This window comes from Anser brachyrhynchus (genome assembly GCF_964034855.1).
Source record: "Anser brachyrhynchus genome assembly, chromosome: 23".
NCBI lineage: Eukaryota > Metazoa > Chordata > Aves > Anseriformes > Anatidae > Anser > Anser brachyrhynchus.
In genome coordinates, this window is record NC_137716.1 from 3146538 (window position 1) to 3171831 (window position 25294).

At 68.8% G+C, this 25294-nt stretch overlaps 3 protein-coding genes across 10 annotated transcripts; 1 reads left to right on the forward strand and 2 right to left on the reverse strand.

Moving 5' to 3' along the window:
- Positions 1-88: 88 nt before the first annotated feature.
- OCLN (occludin) lies at positions 89-7783 on the forward strand. Of its 2 annotated transcripts, none has more exons than XM_080566489.1 (8): positions 89-214; positions 1804-2520; positions 3556-3714; positions 5692-5858; positions 5941-6129; positions 6206-6377; positions 6752-6793; positions 7111-7783. In XM_080566489.1, the coding sequence occupies exons 2-8, from the start codon at positions 1822-1824 to the stop codon at positions 7210-7212; spliced, it is 1530 nt and encodes a 509-aa protein (XP_080422615.1). In that variant the 5' UTR covers positions 89-214; positions 1804-1821; the 3' UTR covers positions 7213-7783. The 2 variants fall into 2 exon arrangements, with proteins under 2 accessions (XP_080422615.1, XP_080422616.1); XM_080566490.1 differs by having other exon boundaries at positions 144-214; positions 1637-2520.
- Positions 7784-8013: 230 nt separating this feature from the next.
- On the reverse strand, positions 8014-15791 carry NR2F6 (nuclear receptor subfamily 2 group F member 6). Its single transcript, XM_080566496.1, has 4 exons — positions 15275-15791; positions 11938-12032; positions 10058-10582; positions 8014-9489 (listed from the first exon to the last, which is right to left on the reverse strand). The coding sequence occupies exons 1-4, from the start codon at positions 15526-15528 to the stop codon at positions 9215-9217; spliced, it is 1149 nt and encodes a 382-aa protein (XP_080422622.1). The 5' UTR covers positions 15529-15791; the 3' UTR covers positions 8014-9214.
- On the reverse strand, positions 15632-25207 carry USHBP1 (USH1 protein network component harmonin binding protein 1). Of its 7 annotated transcripts, none has more exons than XM_080566485.1 (14): positions 24368-25207; positions 23827-24179; positions 23333-23451; positions 23063-23260; positions 22874-22975; positions 22645-22799; positions 22411-22551; positions 22256-22338; positions 21824-22010; positions 21475-21748; positions 21219-21401; positions 21053-21144; positions 20854-20976; positions 15632-20376 (listed from the first exon to the last, which is right to left on the reverse strand). In XM_080566485.1, exons 1-14 carry the CDS (start codon positions 24493-24495, stop codon positions 20205-20207), a joined length of 2310 nt encoding a protein of 769 aa, XP_080422611.1. In that variant the 5' UTR covers positions 24496-25207; the 3' UTR covers positions 15632-20204. The 7 variants fall into 7 exon arrangements, with proteins under 7 accessions (XP_080422611.1, XP_080422613.1, XP_080422614.1 ...); XM_080566487.1 differs by lacking the exon at positions 15632-20376 and having other exon boundaries at positions 20383-20976; positions 23827-23927; positions 24001-24179; positions 24368-24507; XM_080566488.1 differs by lacking the exon at positions 15632-20376 and having other exon boundaries at positions 20383-20976; positions 23827-23927; positions 24001-24169; positions 24364-24477.
- Between the last annotated feature and the right edge of the window lie 87 nt (positions 25208-25294).

A 25294-nucleotide genomic window follows, 5' to 3' on the forward strand; every position in this document is an offset into this window, starting at 1 on the left:
GCCCCCCATAGCCCCCCCCCAACGCCCCGGAGCCGCCGAGCCCCCGCCGCCACCTCCCCCCGGGCGGGGGCCGGGCGGGGAGCAGCGGGGCCGCCCCCGGGGCTCCCCCCCCGGAGGCGGAAACCGGGGCCGGTTCCCTGCAGCGCCCGGCGGCGGCGGTGCCGCTGCTCCCGGCTGCCATTTTACGGGAACAAAGAGGCGGGGGGGCGGCCAGGTAAGGGGCTCCGGGACCGGTATCGGGGTGGGGGGGGGTCCCCGGGGGCTCGGTCCCCGCCGCACGCCGGGGGGGGGGGGGCTCGGGGAACCCCCGGGGGCTCCGTCGGGACCGGAGCGGGCGCGCCCGGTTCCCGGAGCCGCACCGGGCAGGTGGGAGGCGGCGGCGGCGGCGGCGCTTCCCGGGGCTCCGCGGGAGGTTGGGGGGGTGCAGGGGTGGGGGGCGGACCCTGAGCCCCCCACCTTTAAAAAAAAATAAATAAAAAATCCCCCAAAAAAACAGCGCGGGAACGGCGCTGCCCCCGTCGGGACGCGGACACCGGGGTTGAGCCCCGGTGGCGGGGAGGGGGGCGCGGGAGCTGGGGGGTCCCCGGGGGGGGGGGGGGGGCTCTGCAGCTCCCCTTGCTGCTGGGTCTCCCCCCACGCCAGCCCAAGGCTTTGGGGCTGCGCAGAGCTGGGGGCAGCGTGAGGATACCCGAGAAAAAAGCCGCGGGCACCCCGGGAGGTGCTGCCCCAGCGCCGCGCTGGGGCACGGGCTTGGGACCACCCTCGTTTGGGGCGAAGGGACCGAGCCCCTGGCCCCCAGGTGGGCACGGACACCCCGGACCCGCTGCCACCTGCCCCCGGCTTGGGTTTCCCGTGCAGGGTTCAGGTTCCCCCCCCCCCCCCCCACGCTGCGTCCCGCTCCGGCGATGCCCGCCGGGGGGGTCCCCGCTGAGCTCTTGGGGTTTCGCTTTCGTGGGGTGGAGAAGGGCGGCTCTGTGCAGCCCGGAGGTGGTGGAGCAGCGCCAGGAGCCCGCTGGGCTTTGCAGAGCCCCTGCTTTGCCCCCCAACCCCCTCGGAGGGGTTCCCCGCTTCCAGCAGCGTTATCCTGGCGTTTCTCCCCGGCCCTCCAAAACGCTCCCGGCGGTGGTTTGGCTCGGAGTAAACTTGTGGGAAAGCAAAGCCAGAAGGTGTTTTGGAGAGGCCAACCGCACGGAGGAGGGCAGGAACCGGAGGCAGGGAGCGACTGTGGGGCTGGGGCGGCCCTGTTGGGGCGGGGGTCCCGGGCAGGGGGCGCCTGGCTCCATGCGGCAGCTCTCCAGCGGTGGCAGCGAGGAAACGCGTCACCCCCCTTTGATCTGCCCCCATTTACCGCTTTTCACTGCGGTGTTGGTAATGTGCCCTGTGTTGTTATTATTATTATTATTATTTTTTTAATCCAACCGGAGCTGCTTACGGAGAAACCCTCAGGGTTAGCGCTAGCCTTGGGTAAGAGCTTTTCTGGTTTAATTAGGGTTTTAAACAATCCAATGCATTCAGGCGGCCGCAGTCGGGTGGGGGCCGGGGCCGGCAGCGCGGGGTCCCCAGCGCGGGGCAGGGCTGGGTGTGCAGGGAGATGCCCCGTGACTCACTCGCCTCCCTTCTCCACCCCACGCCTCAGTTTCCCCGTGAGCAGAGGTGACTCCCGTGGCGTGGCGTCGGGCACGGGCGGGCGCTTGTTTACGGTGACGGGAGACCAAAGTCCCCACCGGGCGCGCGGAGACGTGGAAACCCGGCGGTGCCGCGCGCGCCCGCCTCGCTCCCGCAGCTCCGTCCGTCTCCCCCCAGGCTCTCCCCACCGCCACCATGTTCAGCAAGAAGTCCTACGACGGCCCCCCCATGAGTTACGGCTCCCCCACGGGCTACGGGCCCCCGCCGGGTGATTACGGCTACGACTACGGCGCCCGCTCGCCCCCGCCGGGCTCCTACTACATCGAGGATGCGCCGCAGCACTTCTACAAGTGGACCTCGCCGCCCGGCGTGGTGAGGATCCTGGAGGCCGTGATCATCATGCTCTGCATCGCCATCTTCGCCTGCGTGGCCTCCACCCTCGCCTGGGACTACGGCTACGGCTTGGGGGGGGTTTTCGGAAACGGGCTGGGCGGCTACTACGGCTCCAGCTACTACGGCAGCGGGCTGGGCTACAACTACGGGTACGGGGGCTACTACGGCGGGGTCACCAACCCGCGGACGGCCAACGGCTTCATGATCGGCATGGCCGTGCTCTGCTTCCTGGCCCAGCTGGGGCTCCTGGTGGCCAGCATCAGCAAGTCGAGCAGCTCGCGCTCCCGCCGCTTCTACCTGGTGGTCATCGTGGTGTGCGCCGTGCTGGCCTTCGTCATGCTCATCGCCTCCATCGTCTACGTCGTGGGCGTCAACCCCCAGGCGCAGATGACCGGCAGCTACTACTACAGCCCCTTGCTGGCCATGTGCAGCCAGGTGTACAGCAGCAGCACTTACCTCAACCAGTACATCTACCACTACTGCACCGTGGACCCCCAGGAGGTGAGTGTGTCCCCCCGCCACCTCCAGACCTCCCCCTTTTTGGGTCAAAGCCCAAGGCCGTGAGGCTGAGCAAGGTCAGCGCCGCTTATCGCAGCCGAGTGCGGGAAGGAGAGTGTCTGTAACTGCTTGTGCTGCCCTTGGGCCGGCTGTGAGACGCGGCGTCCCCAGCCAGCTGGGACTTCCCGCTCCGTCCTTAACGTTTCTGGCACCGTTGGGCGGCAGGGAGGGTGCCGGCGCAACCAGCAGAGCAGGGGAGTTTCGGGGAGGGGACGTGCTGTGCCCCAGCACAGCTCTGCTACCTGGTACTTTGCTCTCCTTGCTCGTAAAAGTATTTCAGCAAGCCTGGCGTGCCTGCGGGGGGGTGGGATCGGGGCTGCGCGTGGTGCTGCGCGCCGGGCTGCGCTGGGGTCAGTGGGGCAGGAGGCAGCGGGATCCTGCGAACCAGGGCTCAGCGGCCCCGGTTTCGGCTGGGGCCAGCGGGGGCTCCTGCGCGGCACTGGGGTGGAACTGGTGCTGCCGGTTCCCGGCCGGCTGGGCTGGCCGTGCCGCATTCCTGCGCCCTGAGCGCAGGCTGAGCGGGGGGGAGCCGCGGGCTCGAGGGCTCAGCGTGGCCCTGATCCGTCCCTGCTCGGCCCCGATTTCTGTGCAGCTGCGGAGATCTGGCTCGTGGGAACGCCGGTGCTACGGCACCCCCACGGGCAGGGTCCCTGTTCTCGGGTGCAGGAGCTGGCTCGGGGCCCCAGGTGCTGGGGGGGGGGGAGGGTCACCTCCCTGGGACCTGCACTTGTCCTGTCCCCACGAGAAAACCAAATCCTCTTCCACTGCTGGGGCTGGGCCAAAAGCTCTCCAAAGCCCGGTGAGCTCCGGGCAGAGTCTGTCCCACCGCCCATCCAAAACCGGGGGTGTTTGGGAGGGGGGGAGCGCTTCCCATTCGGCCTCATGGAGGGGTTGGGTAACCAGACCCCCCGCTCTGCCTGGAAGGGGGCTTCCCAGAGCCTGCCCCCCTCCTCACCCTCCTCCCTCCCTCTCCTCCAGGCTGTGGCCATCGTCTGCGGCTTCCTCATCGTCCTCCTGCTCTGCCTCATCTGCTTCTTCGCCCACAAGACGCGGAGCAAGATCTGGAAGTACGGCAAGGCCAACATCTACTGGGACAAGGCGCCGGTGCTGCAGGAGGGCCCCAACGTGGAGGAGTGGGTGAGTCCCGGGGGGCTGCTCCCTGCACTCGGCTGTGCCACCGTGGCTGCACCGTGCCCGTCCCCAGCCCAGCCTCGTGCCAGGAGCCTCATTCTGCCAGCACCTCACCGCGGTGTTCGCACACCCCCAGCCCCGCAGCCGGGAGCTCCCGGGGTGCGCCGTTATCACCGATAGCGCCAGGCAGCGCACGGGACCACGAGGTCCCTCCCTGGCACCCCTTTTTTTTTTTTTTTTTTTTTTTTTTGGCTTTTTCCACCCGGTACCGTGCCCCTGCGCCGCGATGCTTTGGGAACGGAGCAGGGCTGGGCGAGCTCGACCTCCCTGAAAGACAAACAGGGTCGGATCAGATGGGCCGGGCGCCAGCAGCGCGCCGCCGAGGCTTCGCGCCCTCTCCCCTTTGTTCGCCCAGCTCCTGCCAGCGCTGGCCGCCGGCACGATTCGGTTTCGGTCTCGTCAATGATTAACTCGGCTCCGGGGACGTGGCTCTGGGCCGTGCCACCCAGCTGTGGCCTGGCTCTGTCCCACCAGCCTGGCTCCGTGCGCACCGTGACACCCCGGTGTCCCCTGGGTGCTGGGGGCTGCTCCCAGGGAGGGCGGGGAGGGGCCCTGGGGTGCTCTGCCTGCTCCAGGGCTTTGATCCAGGGCTGGGAAACGTGCCTGCGTCCTTCAGCACTGCTCTTGGGTGCTGCTGTGCCCTGGCTGAGGCTGACCCCATTCCCATCCCAGTCCCCGTCCCCACCAGACCAGGACAGCCCAGACAAGCTGCATTGGGGTGCCCAGGTTATTGGGGTGCCAGGGAACAGGGCTCTCCCCCACCAGGACCCCATGGGGACAACAAGTAGCTCACGTTGATCTTAAACATTCCCTGCCGTCCCAGAGTCCAGCAAAGCGCTCGGTTTCGAACCCTCAGCCCAGCTCCTTGTGTGCGCACGCACCCCTCCGTGTGTGTACATCTAATATTTGTTTTTCTTTTTGCAAAAACACCTTTGTTCTGGTTTATTTATTTTTGTTAAAAGTCCCTCCCTTGCTAAGCATTTCCTGGCCCGCAGCAGGGCCGGCCCGGCTGGGGGACAGCCCCCGCACCCCCGGTGCTCCTCGCCTGCGGTGTCCCCAGCTCCGCCAGTGCCCCTTGGTGGCACCTGCCAGCTTTTTGGGGACGCTGCGGCCGGGAAGTATCGGTGTGTCAGGGTGTGAAACCATCCCCGGGACATCTCATTCCCAGTTTACGGCTGAGACTGAGATAGAGAGGTGACCTTCGAGTGGGCGTGAGCCTCCGGCTCCGTCCTGGCGTGGCACGGGGACGTGTCTGTCCCCACGCCGGTGGCGGTCTCACCTGGGGCCCTCGCTTAACGGCGTCTTCGTTAGTGGGGGAAAAGCAGCAGAGGAAGCTGCTTTGCCGGCCGGAGTTCTCAGCTGACGTCCCCAGGGCCACCATCTCGGCCCCCGGCAGGGACCGGCTTCCGTCCCGGCACAAACAACCCACAAAGGGCAGGAAGGAAGGCGGGGGACGGGATGGGACATCTGCCCAGCCAGGCCCACGTCCTCCTCCAGGAGCCCCGTGCGGCCGGTGCAAACGTCCCCTGCGTGGGCAGCGAGCACCTGGGGGGGCGATGCGGGACCCAGCAAAGCCGGGGGGCCGTCACCTGGGGGTGCAGGAGGGATGCTGGGTGCCCCCGGGCACGTGTGCGCCTGTGCTGGAGCGCACACGGCGGCTCCGTGCGGGGCAATGTCACCTGCTGCGGGGTCCACGGGCACGTCCTCCTCCCAAAATGCTGCTTCTCCTGCCTGGGGGGGCTCCCGCAGCCCTTGCCTTCCCCCCCTAGCAGGACATCGTGCAGCAGCTCTGCCGGTCCCCCTCCCTATCAGCACCCCAGGCAGGGTCGCAGCGGTCGCACCGGGGTTTCTCCGGCCACGCGGGACGGTGACAGCGTCCCCGGTGCCACCGTCCCCCCGCTGAGCCCCTCTCGCTGCTCGCAGGTGAAGAACGTGGCGGACGGGGCCAGCGTGCAGGACGAGACGGCCACGCTCGCCTACTCGGAGAAGCCGACCAGCCCCGTCAACGCGCCGCCCTACAGCGCGCCCTCCTACAGCTACATGCCCCCCAACACCGCCTACTACCCCTCCGGGACCTACAGCAGCCGGGGGTGAGTGGAGGGCGCTGCCGGCTGGGCGGGGGGTGCTGGGGGCATCCGTCTGCACCGTGCTGATGTCCCCGTGTCCCCGCAGTGACCAGCCGGACCGCGCGACCAGCACCAGCCCCGTGGAGGAGAAGGTGAAGGAGCAGCCCAGCAAAGCGCCCGCACGGCGCGGCCGCAGGCGGCGGCGCAACCCCGAGCTGGACGAGTCGCAGTACGAGACCGACTACACCACGGCCGTGGAGTCCAGCGACGAGCGGGACCAGGACCAGTGGGCCAGGTGAGGGGGGAGCCTCGTGGGGGTCCCCAGCCCGCAGCTGCCCCCCGCGGGGCCTGACCCTGCCCCTGTCCCGCAGCCTCTACCCCCCCATCACGTCGGACGGCGCGCGCCAGAAGTACAAACAGGAGTTCGACACCGACCTCAAGCGCTACAAGCAGCTCTGCGCCGAGATGGACGGCGTCAACGACCGCCTCAACCAGCTCAGCAAGGAGCTCGACAGCATCTCCGAGGACAGCCCCCAGTACCAAGTATGGGCTCGGGGCCAGGGGGGACACCTTGCGGCTTTGGGGATGTCCTGGAGGTTTTGGGGATGCTGCAGGGTACCGGGGATGCTACAGGGCACCAGGGACGATGCATAACTTTTGGGATGCTGCAGGGTACCGGGGATGCTGCATAACTTTTGGGATGCTGCAGGGCACCAGGGACGATGCATAGCTTTTGGGGACGATGCATAGCTTTTGGGATGCTGCATAACTTTGGGGATGCTGCAAGGCACCGGGGATGCTGCGTAGCTTTGGGGATACCAGCCGGTGCTGCGGGGCAGTGGGGAGCACTTGTCCCTGCAGGACACCCCCCCTCGGGGCTGCTCGTAACCCCCCCCCCGTACCCGTTTCCTTTGTAGGACGTGGCAGAGGAATACAACCAGCTGAAGGACTTGAAGCGGGTGAGTGCGCGGAGCCCGGTCGCTCTCAGTTCCCACATCCCGGTTGAAATTGGGTTGCTCGGGTGCGCTGCGCCTGGGGGAGGGCAAAAAAAAAAATGCGCTGCAGGGATGTGCAGCCCCCCCGGCCGGGGGATATCACGGCAGGCGGTGCTCCCTGGGGGCCTGCTCGTGCTTCTCCATCCCCAACCCGTGAGCGGGGCCAGGCTCGGCGCTGCCCCCCACCAGCTCCAGCTCCCCCCCCCCACCAGCCCCGCGGTGCCATGGCCGAGCAGCCCCGGCCCACGGGCGCTGACGCCTGCCCTCGCGCCGCCTTGCAGAGCCCCGACTACCAGACCAAGAAGATGGAGACCAAGGCGCTGCGCAACAAGCTCTTCCACATCAAGCGCATGGTGAGCGACTACGACAAGGTGCGGGGTTAACCCGCGCCGCGGCAGGATGCGTGCCAGGGGGGGCACCGCCGGCCCCGCCGCCGCGCAGACTCCCACCTATGCGTTTTGTACCTTTTTGTAAAAAAAACCAAACCAACATCCAAAGCGACCCCTGGGCATCGACCCCAGCCACTGTGAATACCCCCGAGTGCCTTCGCTGGGTGCGTGCTGGGGGCCGTTTCCCCTCCTCGTGCTGTAAATATGTTTGGGGGGGGGGGTCCTGAGCACCCGTCCCCTGGCCTGGGGAGGTGTGAGCGAGCCGTCCCCCCTGCCTCCGGGAAGTGCTGGGGTCCGGAGCGGGGTCTGCACCAGCCCCGTGGCACCTCGGGGTGCCAGAATGTGGCCCCCCAGCCCCGCGCTGGTGCTGGGAGCCCGCAGCACCCAGGGCAGGATCGCGGCCGCGTCGCGGGAAGGCAGAGCATCCCCCGGCCCTGCGGCAGGGAGGCTGAGCCCCCCCCCCCCGGGCAGCTGCTAGGTGGGGGCGAGATTTTGGAAGGAACTGGCTGAAACTGTGTAATTTTTACCGTCGTTTGTTTAAATAAACTGTATCTGTTGATTTTAAGTCAGGGCCCACAGACCAGGTCCAAACCCCCCCTTACACCCCAGCGCCGCCCCTTCCCCAGCCAGACCACGTGCACTGGGATTTACTCACCCCGAGGAACCTTTGGGGTGAAGAACATCACCCTCCACTCCCCCCCCAGCATTTTTGGGGCTTAATTCACCGCTCGACCCCATCTCCCCCCACCCGGGGGGGGGTTCAGCATCACCCCCGTCCAGCACAGCCCCCCGGCGTTGTAAGAAACATCTTTATTGACTTCCGTTAATTTGTTTAGTATCATTGAACAAGGATTATATTTTTCAGTGAATCAATCTAAATGACAAATCCCCGCCGAATCCTGCCTCTGTCTGCACAGCACGTACCCCTGAGAAGCAGAGCCTCGCTGCGAGGACCCGGGCGGGGGACGGGGACGCCCCCCCCAGCCCCGTTTGTGTGTCCCCCCCCCCGTCCCCCCAGTGCCCCCACTTTCCAGACTGATTTTTTTGGCTCCCCCCCACCCCCCTCTCACCTGGTCCTGGCTTAAAAATGAGGCATGGGAATAGAGCGAGTGGGGGGGAGGGGGGGGGATGCCCACATCCATTTACCCCTCCCCAAAATCCATGGGGGGGGGGGGGGGGGGCAAAGCACCAAGCAAGCAAGCAGCAGCAGGGAAGGGAAGGCGCTGGAGTGACCCTGGGGGGGAAAAGGGGCTGGGCTGGGTGCAGAGCACCCAGGAAGGACGCCTGTAATTGCACCCACGTCGTGCACGGTGCCAGACACCCCCAGCCCCCCCCCCCAACATCGCCCACCCCGCGCCCCGGTGTCGGAGATGCTTCAGTGGAAAGTGCAGGGCTGGGGGGCGGGAGCCTGGCCCCAGAAGGGCTGCTCCGAGGTCGGCGCTTCAGTCCGCGAGGCCAGATCTGTCCTGGGAGGGTGCGAAGGGGCTTTGAATGAGCCCCTGCCCACCATGGGCAGGATTCGGGGGGAGGGCACGTGCCAGGACCCCTCTGCGCAGCCCCCCGCTCCGAGGCTGCTTCCAGCTCCATCGCCTCCACCCCGACGCCTGCAATCCGGATGGGGACAGGCAGCAAGAGGCTGGAGGCTCCTTCCCCGGGCCGGATCCTGCCTTACGGAGCCGGGATTGAGCCCCGGTGCTGCCCGGGGTCCTCCGTGCCCCACGGCGGCCGAATTCTGCTTGGCGGGGTTGAGGAAAAGTCCGGCGGCCGCCTGCAGCGAGCGGAGCGGTACCGTTGGGTTCCGGAGCACAATGCCGCTACCGCGCGGCTTTCGGGGCTCACCCCGGGGGGGAGCAGCCCCCGGGCGGACGAGTCACGGGGGGCTCGAGCAGTTCAGGGCCCTGGGGACGGCACCGGCTGCGTCTCCGGAGGGAAATGGGGTTTGGCATCTCAGGGGTGCCCGGGGCGTCCCCATCGGGAGCATCCTTGTCTTTGTCCCCTACTGCCCCGTCCCGTAGGGCCAGTTGAAGGTGCTCCCGGACAGCAGCATGTCCCTGATTAGTGTTTCGATCGGCGTCTTCCCCACCAGCCTCATGAAGAAGAGCTGCGAGATGAGGGAGGCCGGCACGGCCCGCAGCGCCGGCAGCCGCAGCAGGAGGCGGCCGAAGCGCTGGGGCTGCGAGGGGTACTGCGCGCGCACGTACTCGGTCAGGGCCACCTGCGCCTTCTCCTGCAGGCTCTCCACGTGCGCCGGGTCCGAGAGGCCGCAGGCATCTGCGGGGGGAATGGAGAGGGGTTAGGGGAGGGGGCTGCGGTCAGAGACACCCCCCCCCTTCACCCCCCCCCCAGGACCCCCTGCCCCTCTCCATCAGCACCCAGCTCCTGCCAGGCGCGATGCAGAGCCCCGCGCCTGCACCCACCCGAAGCGAGGGCACCCACGGTGTCCATGCGGGCTGCCCCCCCCCGAGGCCATGCTGCACGTGGGGATTGCTCCAGCTGCAAGGGGCTGCTGCAGAGCCTGCAGCTTCTCTGTGGATCACGCCGAGCACGCACGGACCAGCAGATGGGGAGGTTCCCAACACCCGTTAGTGCACGGGGAGATTTGTTTTGCTCATTCCGTCACCCCAGAGATGCTCAGCCCCTCAGAAGGATGAGCCGGGATGCTTCAAACCACAGCAGCGAGGTGCTGAGGGTGCAAGGTCCCCCCCCCCCCGATGCTCCCTGCTCCCCAAATCCCAATGGAGACGGGATCCCCAAATCCCGAAGGAGACGCTCCCTGCGGGCTCACGGCTGCGTGGGGTGGATATGGGGCTCGAGCACGGCGGCGGCGGCGTCGACCTACCCGGCGTGAAGAGCGCGATGGCTTTGAGGCAGCTGTACTCGGCCGAGTCCACCTGGAGCCGGTTGAGCTTCTCCACCTGGTCCTGGAAGATGCGGATCTGGTCCATGAAGGAGACGACGCGGTCGGCCGACATGGGCGAGGCGTGGAAGCCGGCGGCGGCCAGCAGCGGGGCCATGTGCAGCGGCAGCGCCGACTGCGCCGCGTTGAGCACGAAGAGCTCGCTCCAGCTGAGCCGCAGCAGGGCCACCTGGTCCGAGACGGGCAGCTCGGGGAAGAAGGGGATGTTGCGAGCCCACTCCACCGTGCTGAAGAGGAGGCGGGCGGCCAGCTCGCAGATGTTGTCGATGCCCATGACGCTGCCCTGCTGCGCGTACTGCGAGCCGTAGCGGGCGGCCGGGTAGGGCTCAGCCCGCAGCAGCTGCGAGATGAGCTCCGACACCGGCTGCCCGTTGAAGTATTCCCCGCTGGGCATGGTGTTGGGGCTGGTGCTGGAGTGCGTGGGGGGGATCCGGCCCCGCTGCACGGCTGAGAGGGAAGCAGAGGGGGTGTCTGACCGCGCTGTGCATCCCGCATCCAGCTTCTCCCTCCACCCAGCTCCCGGGGGACCCGTGGGTGCACCCGGGCTTCTCTGTGCCCTGCGCAGGGACGGATCCTGGCACCTCCTGCCCGCAGCCCCGCGAACAACGGGCGGCTTTCAGGCGCTGCAGGAGAGGGAGGCGGCGCATGCGAGCTGCTGCGCTCATGTATTCAGCACCCTGGTGCTTCACTGGCAGCTCCTTGGCCACGGCCTCCGAGCAGCAGCAGGGCTGGGAAAGCGCCACCGCCCGACCCCGTGCCAGGACGCCGGGACCTGGCTCCAGCTGTGCCGTGCCCAAGCGGGCGCCTCGCCGGCACTGCGGCCCCCCCCCCGCACCAGCTGCGGCGGCGCAGGGCGATTGCTGCCCAAGGTCATTGCATGGCGGCAATCATTTATTTGCAAATAAAACGTCCATCTTGGAAGTGTCGTTAACCCCGGGGCACTCCCCCTCCTAATTGCGTGCGGGGAGAGCCATTTTTCAGCTCCCCCCTCTCCCATTAGCGCCCACTATTTGCTCAGTCCCTAGTAATTAATTTATGGGCTGTTCATGAGCCACTTAAATGAGAGCTCTAAATCATGCTAAGTGGCAATAATGCCATCTCGACTCCTCTGGAAAGGAGGGAATTACTGTCCTGCTTCCAGCACCCTTCTCCCTGCTCCTTGCGTTAATGCCACCTGCCGCTGAGCAGCCCCAGCACTGCGCCGAGCCTACGCCGAGCCCCGGCTCGTGCCTGCAGCAGGGACACGGCCCCCAGGGTGCGCAGCTGAAGCTCAGCACCCTCCATCCCAGCCCGGACCCCTGAAGCCCGGATCAGACGGGGGCATGCGGCACCATGGGTGACGGCGACCCTGAGCTCACCCCAGGCGCACGCGTGCCACCCTGCTGCTGCCTCTGCTTTGAGCTGAAATCCTTCATTTTCAGGACAGCTCCGTCTGCAGCAGCCTGGGGGGTGTTTGGCCCAAGCCAAGCGGCCGTGCAGCTCTCAACAGGATTTGCATGGCCCCGGCTGCAGCAGAGCCGTTCCCAGCCGACCTCCACCGCGCCCGGGGCGCGCGCCCGGGCGGCTCCAGGTGTGTCACCTTATCAGCGCGCAGCTTTCTAAACAAACACCACCTGCTCCGCTGGCCCCGAGGGCGAAAAAGGAGGAAAAAGGGGCAAAAGAGGGAGGTCTGGCCCCAGGCTGATGCTGCAAAGAGGGTGAGAGGTTTTCGGAGAGCTGGGCGAGCGCCCGGTGAAGCGGCACGGGGCTGGTGGCCCGGGTGGGAGCTGTCCCCGTCCCCGTCCCCGCGGTGCTGGCGTTACCTTCCTTCCTCATCCCCACGCGGAAGCACTTCTTCAGGCGGCAGTACTGGCATTGGTTGCGGTGGTGCTGGTCGATCTGGCAGTCGCGGTTGGACCTGCAGGGAGGACAGGGCAGACGTGGCACCGGGCAGCACCGCGACGTCCCCGCCGGGCTCCTCCGCCACCGCCCGCGCCGGTGCCCTCGGGCACGGCCCCGCAGCCTCCTCCCGGTGCCACGCCGCCCCTGTGCACACACTCACACACACACACACACACGCTCGCCCGCACGCAGATGCTATGGTAACAGAGACCGCGAGCTATTTCCAACAGGAAGGGCTGAGGGTTTGTGTTTCCAGCAATGCCCAGGGGTTTGGGAAAGCCGCAGAAGCCCCCGCGGCACGGGAGGAGCTCCGCAGAGGGAAGAGAAGCGCGGGGCTGGGGGCTCCCACCCCCGGCAATGCCCCGCGCCCCCATCACGAGGCCGCTGGCTGGAGGCAGGAGTGGCCCCGGCCGCGCGAGGAATTCCAACTATTTCCTACGGAGCTGCAGGACTGGGCTGCCCCTGCGGGCACGGCCGCTGTGGGGCCGGGTCCTGGGGGCCACCGCTCTGCGCCGGCCAGGGGGATGCTCCCCAACGCCCCCTGAGCGGCCTCAGAGCCTGAAATGGGGTCAGGCCCATTTCATGGCCCCCCTGGAAATGCATCCTCATCCTGGGCCCTGAGCGGTCCCGCACCACGCAACGGGTTTGCTTGGGCATCGACGGGGTGAAATTGGGGTAAAAGGGCAGAAAGCTGGGCTGGGCCAGGCTGCCAGGGACGTTCCCGAAGCATCGCCGGCGGCTCAGCCCCGTGGCCCCGATCCCAGCGGCCAAGGGCCGCAGCAGGGCGCGGGTGACAGCGGGCGCTCACATCCCACCCAGCGGCCGCCGTGGTTTGTGAGGAGGAAAAGGGGTTATCAATGAATTGGCAATAAAATTAAGCCATATAAAGCAAGAGGCAGGAAGTCGCAGGCCGTGCCGCGGGCCGGCAGCAGCTCGGCTCTGCCTGGGAGCCCCGACACGAACATCCTCATTCCGACACGACTCCGGAGGAGAGGCACGCAGGGATTCCCGCGGCGCTCAAACCGGAATTAATTCGCCCTGAACATCACCGCTGCGCTTAACACATTCCGAACGCGCTGCTGATAAAAGTTATTCCAGGGGAGCAGCGATCGCTAATCGCAACGGCAGGTTACATCTTCATCAGCCAGGCGCCCGCGCCTGGCACCGTGGCCAACCCTCCCCAGGGCCAGCGCGGCGGGGGCACGCCTGATTGCCCCCCCCCGGCCCCACAAAAACCCAAAATAGCCTCGGCTAACGCCGGCAGCTCGTAGCGAGTTTCCCAGCTGATCCGCTGCAGCGACCTGGGAAACTGTGAGAACACAAAAGGCGTATACTGTGCTAATTATGTAATTAGAACATGTAATTATTTAGCGCAAGAACTAAACTGAATCCAACTCACTTTTAATATTCAAATTAGAGCAATCTTGGCTCGCTGCTGCTTTTGACTCCTTCGACAAAGCAGATGCCAGGGCTGCCACAGGAGAGCATTGTTCCCTGCCCCTTCAATAGTTGCTGCGCACTTGGAAAACTCCCGACCCTCCGCTGCACCGCCGAGCCGGGGGCCGGACCCCACCTGCAGCAGGCGACCAGCACGGGGCGAGGGCTGGGCTGCTCACAGCACCTCGGGGTGCTGCGCCCTGCATCCCTCCGCACCTCGGCAGCACCTGGGGCGCAGCCCTCCTGCCCCGAGGAGCCCTGGTTTTGCACCTCCTTTGTTTCACCCGCAATGGGGAACCTGGCATTTCTCAAAAGCCGTACGTGTGCCCCGTCTTCACACAACCCATCCCATGCGGCGGCTCGTGACGGAGGAAACCAGCACCTCTCATCCCGCAGATCAGCCGGGGAAACTGAGGCAGCGCCGGGGAGGATGCGCGCACCATTCCACGGGTGCCACGCCACCGGTGCCAGAGCAGAGGTGTGGGGGAGGACGAATCTAGGCCGCCCAAACGAGAGCAAGGCGGCTCGGAGACGGCAGCCGCCGCGGGAGCACCACTGCCCCGCTCCTTTCGGTGCCATCCCAGCACCGTGAGGCGAAGGTCGCAGCCGGCAGCCCCTCGGGCAGGGAGAAAGCGGGGCACCCGGTGCGGCCGCGGGGTGCCGTGCTCGCCGCATCCACCCGGGTCAGCAAACGCCGCTGGAAGCGCCCGCACGTGCCGCGGGGTCCTGCCCTGCGCGTGAGCCCCGTGTGCACGGTTGTGCTGCCAACAGCCCCAATCCCCGTCCCGGGGCACGGCAGCCCTGCGCATCCACGAGCCCACCAGGAGCTCTGGAGTTATTTGCAGCTCCCAACTTTGCGTGGGTCGAGGGGCTCGTCCAGGATCACCGCCCCTGGGCCCGGCACCGTCAGCGGCGTTTCACAAGGGCAGCGCAGGATCAGCGCCCTGCAGCGCACCAGGCCCTCGACACCTCCGGTTAAAATTATCCTCGGTGCCGTGCTGGTGCTTTTCTCAGGGTAGCGCGGCCGTGACCGGGCTGACTCACACGCAGCCTCGGCGCATTTTCAGGCTGAAATGGCAATTAATGCTGGAGCAGAGCCGGGCGGTGACGACGACCCGCTCTGCCACCGGCCCTGGGGATGGAGCGGGCAGGGACACCCATCCCTGCAGGGGCTGGGGCCGCTTCCGTGGGGCGCAGAGCACGGGAGGACCCCACGATGCAGCGGGGCCACCGCGGAGCCACTGCATGGCCACACCGGGGCCACCATCGGTGCTGCACCGGGGTGGCTGAGCAGCCATCACCGAGATGCACTGGGGCCAGCGCCGAGCTGCACCGGGGCCACCGCAGAGCCACACTGGGGCCAGCACCGAGCTGCACCGGGGCCACTGCAGAGCCACAGCGGGGCCACCACCGAGCTGCACCCGGGCCAGTGCCGAGCTGCACCGGGGCCACAGCAGAGCCACACTGGGGCCAGTGCCGAGCTGCACCGGGGCCACCACAGAGCCACAGCGGGGCCACCACCGAGCTGCACCGGGGCCACCGCAGAGCCACACTGGGGCCAGTGCCGAGCTGCACCGGGGCCACCACAGAGCCACAGCGGGGCCACCACCGAGCTGCACCGGGGCCACCGCAGAGCCACACTGGGGCCAGTGCCGAGCTGCACCAAGGCCACCGTTGAGCCGCACTGAGGCCACCACCGAGCCACAGCGTGGCCACCACCGAGCCGCACCGGTGCCACCGCTCGCGCTGCGAGCACGCCGCGGCGCAGCCGCCCCCGGGAACGGGGAGGGGGGGGGGTCCCCACCACCCCCCAGCCCCTACCTGCAGGTGTAGCTGAGGTTCCTGCGGATGCTGCGCTTGAAGAAGCTCTTGCAGCCCTCGCAGGTGAAGACGCCGTAGTGCTTCCCGCTGGACTTGTCCCCGCACACCACGCAGTCCACGGGCGCCCCGGCCCGCTCCTCCTCGCCGTGCTCCGCGTCGCTGCCGCCGCCCGCCGGGGACGCCGCCTCCTCCCCGCCGCCGCCGCCGCCGCCGCCGCCGTTGGGCTCGCCCCAGCCGCCGGCCACCATGGCCATGGCTCCGCGGCCCCGGGGGCTCAGCACCGGCCCCGCCGCCGCATGGAGCGGCGCCCCCGGTGCGCGGCGGCCGGCGCCTCCCGGAGCGAGTTGAGCAAGTTGCTTTTTCTGCTTTTTTTTTTTTTTGTTGTTGTCGTTGTTTTCTTTTTTTTTTTTTTTCCTTTTTTTCTTTTTTTTTTTTTTTTCCTAGGGGGTGCAGGCGGATGGGGGCCGGTTCCCTATATATATATTCTTTTGTCGTTTTGTTGTCTTGTTTTTTCTTGGTTTCTCCCTATCCACGCTCCCCCCCCCCCCCCCCCCAACTCCCGCAGCCCCGCTTAACGGGGGGGCCCCGCGCAAACTTTGCGGCGGCGGGAGCGGGGCGCGGCGCCGCGCATCCCCCCCCCCCCCCCCCACGCCCCCCCCCCCCACCACCGGCGGGGCTCGGCGGCTCCGGGCTCGGCGGCGCCCCCGGGGATCCGCCGCATGCGGGGGGGGCGCCGCCTCCTCCTCCTCCTCCTCCTCCTCCTCCCGCTGCCCGCTGCCCCCGCTCCGGCGGCTCCGCTCCCGCTCCTCGGCACCGGCAGGGATGGAGGCGCCGCTGTCCCGGCCGGGCCCCCCCTGCCCCTACGGGCCCCGCCGCCGCCGCCGAGGCTGCATGCAGCCCGGTCCGGCGGGACCCGCTCCGCCGAGCCCCGGGCTCTCCCCGCCTCCCGCGAAAGAGCAAAGTTCAGCCGCTGCCGCGGTGGCCGCCCTGGATGCTCCTCCCCGTCCTCCTCCCCTTCCGCTCGCCGCCCGCCGGGTCCTGCCCCGCCAGCGCCCCCCCAACCCTTTGCCGGTCACCCCCTGGCCTCCCCCCCCCCGCCCCGAGCTCCGCTCCCGGCCCCGGGCTCCGCCGCCCCCCCCCCAAACCGCGGTCCCCGCGCACGGAGCCGGGAGCGGAGCCGCAGCCGCGCCGGGGCGCACGGAGCCCGCCACGGATGGGGCCGTGCCACGCTGGAGAGGGGCCGTTTGTCCCCGGGAGGGTGGCCGGGGACAAGGGGGGGACACGGGGGGGTGGCCTCCTCGGAGCCCTTCGCTGCACCCCCCCGGACCGAGGCTTGGCAGCGCCCGGCACCGCTGCAATAAGGGGGGGACGCGCCGGAGCCCCCCGGGGCTGCAGCCCAGCGCTGCGTCCCCGTGCGCTGCGCGGTGCTGTGCCAGAGCCCCCGGGGGGGGGTGACCAGGGGCTGGGGGCAGCCTGGGGTGGATGCGCCCTTGGGGACGGGCAGGAGGGAGCCAAAAGCAGCGGGCACAGCTCGGTCACGGTGCGGTGGCACCGGGCGGGACAAGGGCACGGGGCCGTGTCGCGGGGGCTCCGGCGGCACCGGGGGTCCTCGGGCACCAGCTGGCTCCGCGCAGCCCCACAAAAGCCAGTTGCGGGCTGGTTAATTAAGCCAGGCCTAGGTGGGCTCGTCAGCTGGCCCCGCCAGGGCCGGGTGGGCCAGGGTGCCCGCAGCGCCCGCGTGCCGCCGCCCGGTTAATTATTAACGAAGGAATAAGCTGCGCGGAAAGGTGGTTGACCCGGGAACAGCCCCGCGCTATCGCTGCGCCTTCGCCTTTCACCTTGGGGCCAAATTCTCCCAGCGATGCCGCAGCGGCGGCCCCGGTGTCTCCCGGCACCTTTCACCTTGGCTTGGGGACAAAGTCCGGAGGGAAAGGCACGGGGCCGGGGGGCTGTCCCCACGGGGGACCCCAGGCAGGGCGAGAGGGTGGAGGTGGGGACGGGGACGGGGGGGGGGTGGACACCGGGGGCGGGCTGCGGGTGAGCGCTGCTGGCACCGCCGCGTGCCGCCGGCCTTGGCATTCCCAGCCCACGCGCCGGGGCCGGCTCCTCGGCCGGGGCGGCTGCTGCTAAAGGGAAGGCGAAGCAAAGCAGGCTGGAAAAGAAATAAATAAATAAAGCGAAGCACTAAGGCCACGGAGCAGCAGAGGGAGATGGATTACAGCTCCGGCCATAAATAAAACCTCCATTTCCTCTTGTCTGGAGGGATCCGTGCTCACGCGGTACCTGCGAGCGTGGCTGTGCCGAGGTGCCCGGGAGCTCGGGCAGGGCACGGGGGCGGCCATGGCCGGGGGTGCATGCCGCGGGATTGCGGAGGGGAGGGCTGCTGAGCCCCACAGCTGGGCAGGATGGGGCCAGGCCAGGCTGGGGGCTGCTGCTGGGGGGCACCGGGGGCAACGCCAGCCCCAGCCCGGCCGAGGGGGCGAAGCGGGGCGGTCGCCCCCACCTGCAGCCGTCCCCGCGGCTCCTTTCTCCTCTGTCAGGCCATGATTTATGGCCCTTTCCCTGCCTCTCCCCCTCCTCCTCGCCCCCTGCAAAAAAATAATAATCCAGGAACAAAGGAGGAAATCGGATCTTCTCCCCTGCGCGGCTGCCGGCCCCGCCATGGGAGCCGTGTTTGTTTTGACGTCGGTGTCCAGTGGGCGAAGGCGTTTGATCTCCGGAGGAATTCCTCCTTCCTCGCGCTGCTCCACTGCCTCGCCCGCACAAAAGGGCCCCCGCGGGGTCGGGGCTGCCGGCATGTTTCGTGGGGCTGCCGGCGCGCTTCGTGCCGCTGCCGCCCCGCGTGGGCTCGCCGAGGGTCCGGCCCGGCAGAGGCACCCAGTGGCGCAGCCCCTGTCCTCCCACAGCCTTCAAGCTGGAGGATGAGGAAGCAAACGGTGCCAAAGTGGCAGGGCTGGGCTTGCAGCCTCATGGGGGCCGACGTCGCCGGGGGGCCGGGGGCCATCGCCGCCAGCCCCGACCCATTTACCTGCACCCCATTTAGCTCCAGGCTGCGGGGCAGCCGTGCCCCCTGCCACCAGCAGCACCGCTTCCCGGGGGCTTTTGTTGGGTGGATGCCCCTATTTTTTTGGATAGGTGCCCTTGCAGGGACAGACACCCCGTCTGTCTGTCTGCCTGCCTGCCTGTCCATCCCCCCAGGGTCTGGGAACCCAATGGGTACCCGCATGGGGTGCGCACGACCCCACACATTCAGAACTGTGGGATTTTTAGCCCAATCCCCTGATTTTCAGCTCGTCTCCTGGCTGAGTTTCCCCCGCCGGGGCTGGTTTCCCCTTTGGGCCACCCATGCCAGGCAGGATCCGGCCTTGCTCCTCCCTGGAGCTGTTTGCAGAGCCCGAGCGATCCTGCGGCGGGGCGGAGGGCGTGCGGCTCCTTATCGCCGCGTTCCCGGGGCCGGATCCTGCGTGCGGGCATGTGCGTGCGTGCCGAGGGCGTGCGAGCTGCTCGGGGAGGCGAAGGACAAAGGGAGCCAGGGCGGCCGTGCAGTGCTGTGGGGTGGGAGCCTGCACCCTACAGCTGCTTCCTGGGGTGCCCAGGGCTTTGCTGTCGGTGCTGCGGGGTGCCAAGCTGTCCTGTGCCGTGCCGTGCCGTGCCACGCTGCACTGTGCCGTGCCGTGCCGTGCCAGCAGCCCGGTGGCAGCGCCTTGGCAGAGGCCCAGGGTGTGCCCAGGTTTTTGGGGGGGGTCTCCGCAGCCAGGATTGGGGTGGTGGCGCCTCCGTCTGGGCTCCCCCCCCCCCGCCCCGTCCCCGGCACCCAGGGACTTGAAAGCCGCCCCGGCCGCCCCGGCCCTTTCATGCGGCTCTCGGTGAAGCCTGACCCCGCGCACAAAGCCCCCAGGAGCCCATTTGAATCTGAAAAGGGGTCTGAGCACAGAGCCCTGACCTTCAACCCGTGGGTCAGCCTGTCCACGCCACCGCCACCACTGCCGGGCCCCCCTGGACCCCCCGACGAGCCTGGCCAGACCTGGCCGAGCCAGCAGCCCCGCGACCCCCAGGTCTGCAGCCCTATTGTGCACCCCAGAGCCCTGTTGTGCACCCCCAACCCTGTTTTGCACCCTCACAGCCCTATTGTGCACCCCAATAGCCCTGTTGTTCACCCCCAGAACCCTGCTTTGCACCCCCACAGCCCTGTTTTGCACCCCAAAGCCCTGCTGTGCACCCCGACACCGCTGCCCTCCAGCCTTGCCCCGCAGCCCCGTTCTGCGTCCCCGCAGCCCTGCCTGTCTGCCCTCTCCATCTGGATATCGACCCGCTGAGCCTTGAACTCCGCTGCGGGATGTCCCCGGGGAGCCGCAGCCCTCCTCGTGGCCCAGCTGTAGCTCCGTGCCTCAGTTTCCCCGACACCCTGCAGCACATCTGTGCCCCGGGCTGCCCCCCAGCCCCCTGCACCCTCACACCAGAGACCCCCGCTCGCCCTAATCCTGCCCCACGCTTGCCCTAATTCTGCCCCACCGCCGTCCCATCGCGCCGGGGGCTGCTCTGATGGCTTCAGCCCCGCTCCCCCCCGGCAGCCCCCAGCCCAGCCCCGCTGCCGGCTCCCCCCCCCGCGATGCGCGGCTGCCCCCGGTGCGGGGTCACTGCTCCTCTTCCCTCCTGAATATGCATGGGGCCCTCCCGCCACGGCCACCGCCGTCACCTTTGATCCCACGTCAGGGATAACGAAACGGCTTCATCTGCGCCGCGAGACCGGGGGGGGGGAGTGCAGGGGGGGCACGGCTTTTGTTGCTGGAACGAGCTGAGCCCCGGGTCCGTCCCAAAGCCCCCCCATCGATCCCCAGTCTGGCCGAGCCATAGCCACGAGCATCAGCGGTTTATTGTCCCCGTGGGTCCACCCCGTCCCCACCACACAGGGGGGGCCGGGGGGGGGGCCCTAAATGCAGGTCTCGCTGCCAGCCGGGCCCTGCTCCAGGGCCTGCAGCCGTCGGGCCAGCGCCTGCACCCGCTGGGCGTGCTGCTGCCGCAGGGCACCCGCCTGCGCCTCCAGGCGCCGCAGCTGGGCCCCCTGCTTCTGCCGGGCACCCCGGTACGCCAGCGCCAGCTCCCTGCGGGCACAGCGTCACCGCAGGGCATGGGGACAGTGCTTTTGGGGAGGGGAGCGCGCTTTTGGGGTGTGCACAAGGGGATTGTGCTTTCGGGGTGCGCACAAAGGGACGGCGGTTTTTGGGTGCGCGCAAAGGGATGGCGGTTTTGGGGCTGTACCCTCGAGGCGTGCAGGGATGGGGCACTATTTTAGGGGGGTTGGAAGGGGCCGCGCTTTTGGGATGTGCAAGAAGGGGCCACGCTTTTGGAGAGCATAAGAGAGGGTGGGGCTTTTGGGGTGTGCACGGAGCAACAGCGCTTTTGGGGTGTGCAGGAAGGGGCCTCGCTTTTGGGCTGGGCGTGAAGCAAGCATGCTTTTGGGGCATGCATCTGGAGGGCCGTGCACCCAGGCCGTGCAGGCAGGTACCGCGTTTTGGGGACGCGCAGGGGCACCGCGCACCCGCTGCGTGCTGAGCACCGGCTGAGCACCCCCTGCCCACCTGTGGGCGTGGAAGAAGTCTCCGCTGATGGTGACGTACTGCTCCTGCTGCGCGCGGCTGGCGGCGCTGCTCTGCTCCAGGGAGAGCACCAGGGCCCGTGCCCGGGCGTGCAGCTCCTCGATGCTGGGGGACACGCTCGTGGCGGAGCCCGGCACGGTGCCGGGGCACACGCAGGGCTCCCGGTGCTGAGGTTCCTTACCGGGCCTGGGTGCGGAGCAGCTCTTGCCCCATCCTCTCCGGGTCCGTGGGGTGCCTGGGTGCCGCCGCTCCCCTGCGGGTGACCTGGGCATCCTGCGGAGCCCCCGTGGGGATCAGCACTCCCAGCGAGCCCCCGGCCGTGGGGAGCAGAGCCAGGGCAGCCTCACCTCCTCGCTGCTGCTGGAGCTGCTGGGGGGGCTGGGGGAGCCCCCGCCTCGCTCCCTCTCCAGGTGCTGCAGCACCAGGCGCAGCGCAGCCTCCCGCGGCCCCTGCGCCGCCGCCAGCACCCCGAGGCCCCGCTTCTCCTTCTCCACCAGCTGCAGCCGCGTCTTCAGCTCGGCCATGGCCTCCTGGCAGGGCAGCATCGTCACCCCCAAGCCATGCAGAGCTGGGGGGCTCCACGTGCCCCCTCCTCACCCTCACCTTGAGCACCGCCAGGTCCCGCAGCAGCTCCTCTTTCTCCAGCCGCCGCCAGCCGGGCAGCAGAGCCCGAGCATCGCGCAGAGCCCGCTCGGCACGGGCACGGGCGTCCTCGCCGCGGCGGGTGAGGGCGCGGGCGGGCGCGGGGGCGTCGCGCAGGGACCCCTGCACGGCCGCCTGCTCGGCGCGCAGCCGGCGGATGGACTCCCGCAGGGCCCCCTCCTCCGTCCCCTGGGACACCGGGGCGCTGCGGGGACGGGGATGTGGTGGCACCGAGCTGGGCACGGGGACACAGTGCTGGGCACGGTGCTCGCAGCCCGGTCCCCACCCACCCTCGTGCCCTCCCCGGTACCTCCGCAGCCCGGGGCAGGCGCTGGCCCCGCTCTCCTCCTGGCCGTCCGGGTCCGCTCGGTGCGGGAGCTGCGGCCCCTGCGTGGGCTCAGGACCGGACCCAGACCCCTGCTCCAGGCTGTGCTGCCCTGCTGCTCCTAGGCACGGGGCAGGCGGCCTCACCGGTACGTGCCCACAGCCGGGCTGTGCTGGGGACCGGGACCCCCAGCACCCTCTGTGCATCCCCCCAAAATCCCATCTGCATCCCGCTGCATCCCCCCTACCTCCCCCCTGCATCCCCGAGCATCCCCCCTGCGCGTCCCCAGCACCCCAGCAGCACCTCCCCAAGATCCCCTGATATTCTCCCCATATCCCTCGTGCATTCTCCCTGCATCCCCCCCCGAGGTCCCCCAGCACCCCCTGTGTCCCGCACCCCCCCCGAGCTGCCACTCACCACCTCCGGGGCCATCCCCTCCCCTGCCCAGCTTCGCCCACGCCCGGTCGAGCAGAGCAGCGTAGGTGTCCGCGCAGCGCTCGCTGCACACAGAGGGGCTCAGCACCGCGCCGTGCCTGTCCCCAGCCCCGTCCCCGTCCCATCCTGTCCCCCACCTGCAGTGCAGGGCCAGGCGCAGCGCGCTGCTGTGGGACTCGTGCTGCCCCAGCACCATGCTGAGCCGCTCCGAGTCGCTCTTGCACTCCCGCAGGGCGGCCACCAGCTGCTGGTTCACCTCCTTCAGCCTCTCCACGCACCTGGGCGCCACCGCTCAGCCCCGTGCCTCGGTTTCCCCAACAGCGGGGGCTCAGAGGATCCCGGGGCTCTGGGGGGGCTCTGGGGGGGCTCACCTTTGCAGCTGCTGCAGCCGATCCTCCAGCTCCTGCCCGGCACCCTCCGAGGGCTGGGGGGAGAGCGGGCTCTGGGGCTGGGTGCCGTGGGTGCCGTGGGGCTGGGTGCCGTGGGGCTGGGTGCCATCGCAGCTCGGGAGGCACAAGGGCAGGTCCTGCAGAGGGGAGAGGCTGAGCCGGGTGCCGGGGCAGGATCCCACCCTTGGAGCTGCCCCAGTCCCGCACTCACCTGGGGTTCCCCCAGCCCCGGGGTGCTGCCGAGCCCTGCGGTGCCGCTGCCGGAGCCATCCGGCTCCTCCAGCCTGGCCAGAGCCTCCTGCAGGTCCCGGACCTGCGCCAAGCACCGAGCTGAGCCCTGGGGGACAAACCGGGGGGGGTTCCCCACATTTGGCACCCCCTACCCCACCCCGGCACCCACCTTCCCCTGCAGCCGATCGCGGTCCCCCTGCAGCACCCGCAGCGAGGCCGTGGCGCGGCTCAGCTCCTCGTCGCGGTGCCCCAGGGCCGCCCGCAGCGCCGCGTTCCTCGCCACCGCATCCAGCAGCCCCTCGCCCTGCTCCGGCCCCCGGCACGCGGCCGGCAGAGCCCCTGCCGCCTGCTCCAGCTCCTCCAGGCTCTGGGGGCACGAGGCCGGTCGGGCAGCGCCCATCCCCTGGGCTTTGGGGCTGCCCGTGCCTCCCTGCCTCACCTTGGCCGCCCGCGCCCACTCCGCCGGCGGCGCCGGGGCTCGGCGGTGCCGGGAGAAGACGGCGCGCTCCAGCGAGCTCACGGCGTGCTGCAGGTCGGCGAAGAGGTCGGGGCCGTGGGCTGGGGAGAGGGAGCGGGGATGGGGTCAGGCCCTGGCACGGCACAGCACGGTGCTGCGAGGCATGGCGTGGTGCTAAATGGCACAGCACAGTGCTGTATGGCACGGTATGGTGCTGTATGGCACGGCACAGTGCTGTATGGCACGGCACGGTGCTAAAAGGCACGGCACAAAGCTATATGGCACAGCACGGTGCTGTATGGCACGGTATGGTGCTGTATGGCACGGCACAGTGCTGTATGGCACAGCACGGTGCTAAAAGGCACGGCACAAAGCTATATGGCACGGCACAGCGCTCTATGACATGGCACGGTGCTGTACGTCACAGCACGGTGCTGCGAGGCACGGCACGGTGCCGCAGGGCACAAAGCACTCACCTTCCAGACCAGCGCCAGCACTGCGCCTGGCGTCGAGCTCCCGAGGCTGCTGCGTCTCAGCGGGGAGGCTGCTGGTGCCCCCCGAGCCCTCCTCATCCTCCCTGCGGGGCGGTGAGGCCAAGCGCTGGTGATGGCCCCGGTGACACCGGTGCCGGTGCCGCCGCGTGCCGGTACCTGCTGGGGCGGCGCTGCAGCTGCTCGGCGCGGCGCTGCAGCCGGGCCACGGTGGCCAGCAGGCGGGCGATGTGCTCCTCGTGGGGTGGGACGTCCCGGGCGTCCCCCCCTGTGGTCTCGTCCTCGTCCTTGGCCTCGTCCTCGTCCTCGTCCTCGTCCACCCGCTGGCCTGGCAGGGGCTGTGGGGAGCAGAGGGTCTGTGGGTGGTGTCCCAGGGGGCAGCAGGGGTGGTGCGCGGGTGCAGAATGGGGTCGAATGGGTGTTTGGGGTGTGTAGGGGCCGCCACCCGCCGTCGTTCAGCCAGGATGGGGACAAGGGACAAGTTTTGGGGACGGCCGCCCAGCACCCTCAGGGACACCCCACTTGCCTCCTCCATCCCGGCCCGACTCCTGCCCGCTCAGCCCGGCCCCGCAGCTCGGCCCCGCGCCGTGGCCGGATCCAGGCACGTCCGGGCTGCCGGCAGGGCCCCGTGGGGCCACCCCAGGTCTTGCCCATTCCTTGTTCCTGCCGAGATTTCCTCTTCCTCAGGAGCCCCGGCGCAGCCTCCCGCGCTTAACCGTTGCGCTGCCCTGTGCCGGGGGATGCAGACGTCTTGGGGGGCTCTACAGGAGCCGGGCACCCCAACACCATCCCCAGAGCCCTGCTCTGCCCCACGGCACCTCGGCCCCACGCCAGACCCTCCCCACACATCCGGGTGCCCGTGCACCCCACTGAGAGTGTGCACCCAGCGTCGTGTCCTTGCACAACCCCCAGACTTTGGGGTTGCAGAGGGGCACGTGAACATTTGGGGTGCTGGGAGGCACAGCACAGGGTGCTGGGGTGTGCGGGGCCAGGAGGGAGCCAGCTCAGGGCACGCGGGTGCTGGGCGATGGTGCAAGGGGTGCAAAGGGGCGGCGCAGAGGGATGGTGCATGGGCGTGGGAGGACGTGCATGGGTGTTTGGGGTGCAGGGGGCATCGCTTGGGTGTTCAGGGTGCAGAGGGATGGTGCATGGGTGCAGGAGGTTGTGCATGGTGTTTGGGCTGCAGGGGGCATTGCATGGGTGCAGGAGGATGTGCATGGGTGCAGGGGGGCGTTGCATGGGTGCAGGGGGTTGTGCATGGGTGTTTGGGGTGCAGGGGGCATTGCATGGGTGCAGAAGGTTGTGAATGGGATTTCGGGGTGCAGGGGGTGTTGCATGGGTGCAGGGGGCATTGTATGGGTGCAGGGGGGGGTTGCATCGGTGCACGGGGTTGTGCATGGGTGCACGGGGTTGTGCATGGATGTTTTGGGTGCAGGGGGTGTTGCATGGGTGC

Excerpts from the sequence above, each read along its gene's own strand:
- OCLN (XM_080566489.1), top strand. The coding sequence starts at position 1,822 with ATGTTCAGCAAGAAGTCCTACGACGGCCCCCCCATGAGTTACGGCTCC. Across the intron at positions 5,859-5,940 it reads GGGACCTACAGCAGCCGGGG|TGACCAGCCGGACCGCGCGA; the intron begins GTGAGTGGAGGG and ends GTGTCCCCGCAG. Across the intron at positions 6,130-6,205 it reads GACCAGGACCAGTGGGCCAG|CCTCTACCCCCCCATCACGT; the intron begins GTGAGGGGGGAG and ends CCTGTCCCGCAG.
- NR2F6 (XM_080566496.1), bottom strand. The coding sequence starts at position 15,528 with ATGGCCATGGTGGCCGGCGGCTGGGGCGAGCCCAACGGCGGCGGCGGC. Across the intron at positions 12,033-15,274 it reads AACCTCAGCTACACCTGCAG|GTCCAACCGCGACTGCCAGA; the intron begins GTAGGGGCTGGG and ends TCCTCCCTGCAG. Across the intron at positions 9,490-10,057 it reads CATCGCGCTCTTCACGCCGG|ATGCCTGCGGCCTCTCGGAC; the intron begins GTAGGTCGACGC and ends TTCCCCCCGCAG.
- USHBP1 (XM_080566482.1), bottom strand. The coding sequence starts at position 24,495 with ATGGGCAAGACCTGGGGTGGCCCCACGGGGCCCTGCCGGCAGCCCGGA. Across the intron at positions 23,261-23,332 it reads AGTGGGCGCGGGCGGCCAAG|AGCCTGGAGGAGCTGGAGCA; the intron begins GTGAGGCAGGGA and ends TCGTGCCCCCAG. Across the intron at positions 20,977-21,052 it reads CTGCTCCGCACCCAGGCCCG|CATCGAGGAGCTGCACGCCC; the intron begins GTAAGGAACCTC and ends CGTGTCCCCCAG.